This window comes from Austrofundulus limnaeus, unplaced genomic scaffold (assembly GCF_001266775.1).
Source record: "Austrofundulus limnaeus strain Quisiro unplaced genomic scaffold, Austrofundulus_limnaeus-1.0 Scaffold602, whole genome shotgun sequence".
Taxonomy (NCBI): Eukaryota; Metazoa; Chordata; class Actinopteri; order Cyprinodontiformes; family Rivulidae; genus Austrofundulus; species Austrofundulus limnaeus.
In genome coordinates, this window is record NW_013953004.1 from 246212 (window position 1) to 248749 (window position 2538).

The 2538-nt window shown below is 43.4% G+C and overlaps 1 protein-coding gene across 1 annotated transcript in view; it reads right to left on the minus strand.

The window, feature by feature from the left end:
• The window catches only part of LOC106531161 (transcription factor COE3), a gene marked incomplete at its 5' end in the record, with an annotated part of 43311 nt that overhangs the window by 12624 nt on the left and 28149 nt on the right, over window positions 1-2538 (minus strand). The window contains 1 exon segment of the mRNA XM_014026944.1: window positions 477-565. Coding sequence (XP_013882398.1) covers window positions 477-565 — 89 coding nt within the window.

Sequence of the window (2538 nt, forward strand, 5' to 3'; positions counted from 1 at the left end):
CCGTGTCGCTTTGCTGTTTCACCTCAGCGAACACACACACACACACACACACACACACACACACACACGTGCGCGCGCACACTACGCTGCCCTGGATTCAATCATCTGTTGCAGTGGTGTGTGCGTTTATTGAATTTCCTGATGATGATGTGTGTGACCAACATTTAACGATGATGAATGTCAATTCAGTTTGCTTCAATAAAACGATGATCACTGTTAACCCCGCTGCTGTCGTTTTGACCCAAGAGTAGCAGGAAGGTTAAACTCAGTGTTTCTGAACGAGTCCAGCATTAAAACTGGGTTTGACTGAGTTCAACTTCAAGTTCAGTTCTGAATATTAATTCAAGTCTATCAACAATAAAAACCTGAAGCTGCACCTGAAAGCCGAAGTTACGATCAGTCCATGCTACAGAATGTTTCATCAGGAAGCTGCTGCCTCAGGTTGTGTGTGTCTGTGTGTGTACATTGCGTCGTACCTTGGGTAGTCTCTCAGGGTCTCCGGGGTGACGCGGGATGACCTTCTGTAACCTCTGAAAGCCATAGTCAATGGTGGGCTCATTGAGTGCTGAGGAAGAGGAGGAGGAAGGTTACATAGAAACAGACCATATGAATGTTACATCACTGTAAGAATAAACAGTGTCAAAATGCTTTTGGCAGTTTTAAGAATAAGCATGTCAAACCAAAGATCCATGGCCACCATGGCATTTTATGTAGCTTACGAGAGCTTCAAAGATGAATTAATGTCTCAAAATAAGCTGCTTTAAAGACAGTATTGATCAAAAACGACATCCCCCATAATGCATGCTGATTATTTTACTCACAGAATGATGGCCTCCCACCACTAGGGAGAGCTAAGCGGGGTACAAAAGTAGCCGGTAGCCTGTAAAATTTGTTCTGTAAAATCTCAATTTCGCCATCTACTTTTGCTGTTGCCCAGTTGTACTGGAAAGTAGGAATTTCCCACTTACGAGTCGTAAATTTAAACTGGAGCGCCCCTCCAGTGGAAACTCCCTGTGTGAACGTGGGAGAGTTCAGAATTCAAGATGGCAGCTACTTACCACAACTCAACAGTGAGTAAAACTCTCTTACTTTTACTTTTAATAGTATGTCTGTTTTATTTATTTTACATTTAGTCAGTCGTACACGTGGTACTTTCCAGGGATTTTAGAGGACGTGTTAAAACGCTGTTTCTATGTAGGAAATACCAGGTAGAGCTCAGTTAGTGTTTGTTAGTGGTGCTCAGCTGTAGCAATGAGATGAGGAACACGAAATGTTGAAGTTAATTGTGGCTCTCGGTGAAAATATGTTTGACGATCCTGGTTTATAAGGTTCAGAGTCCTGCAGATTTTGATGTTTTATGTGGTCTTCTAAAACTGAGAAGCATATTTTACAAGAATCCAGAGTGATGGTTGAAGAAGGAGATCCTCTGCTGATCTCCATGAGCAGGTGCCCCAATATTCCATTCAGTCCAGATGCTTTCTTCAAGTTTTCACTCTGACATGAAAACATAAATTGCAGTCTTGGATGCTGTTCGTAGCTGTTTTCAATGTAATTTTTTGTTAATGTGCAAGTTGCACATACTTTTACACGTTGCAGAGACTTGTGCACATTGAGGAGACTCGTGCACGTTGCAGAGACTTGTGTGCCTCTATCAGTCTTCAGACTTCTTTTTTATTTTCTGCTCCTCCTTGAACATCATTTACAGTTTAAACTGGCTGGGAGGTGATAAATCTGAGCGTCAGTGAAAGCAGCAGAGCGTAGCCTTATGTGTGCACGTGTGTGTGTGCACGTGTATGTGAGATTGCATGAATCATAATCCTGTCTTGGTTCAGCTGCATTTAACAAGCTTTAACTCGACTCTCCTATACATCACCACAGAGTGTGTTTGGGTTACAATGTGTGTTAGTGTGTATTATTGTGTGTTAGTGTGTATTATATTGTCTGTGTGTAAGCTTGTACGTTCTCAGTCCTTGAAGGCCTGCAGGGCGGAACCAGTAGCCGTTAAAGCGAAGTGTTAGCTCTCCTGATGTCTGCGTTATCTACAGCCTCTGTGATTGTGTGACCTTGTTTTGTGTAGCTTGTTGTTCATGCTCTTATCTGCTGTGTGTCTGTTTAATCTGCGTCTGTCTTCTTGTGGATCAACCCTGGTGCTGAATGAATCAGGAGAACCTCAGCGCCGGAACTCTTCTAAAGCTAGGGTTCACTCATGTTGGTAAACTTCGGATTCTATCACGTTTCAGCTCAAATACTTAGGTAACTGTCCATCAGGACGGGTAACAGACCATCAGGACAGGTAACAGACCATTAGGACAGGTAACAGACCATTAGGACAGGTAGCTGTCCATCAGGACAGGTAACAGACCATCAGTACAGGTAACAGACCATCAGGACAGGTAACAGACCATTAGGACAGGTAGCTGTCCATCAGGACAGGTAACTGTCCATCAGGACAGGTAACAGACCATCAGGACAGGTAACAGACCATCAGGACAGGTAACAGACCATTAGGACAGGTAGCTGTCCATCAGGACAGGTAAC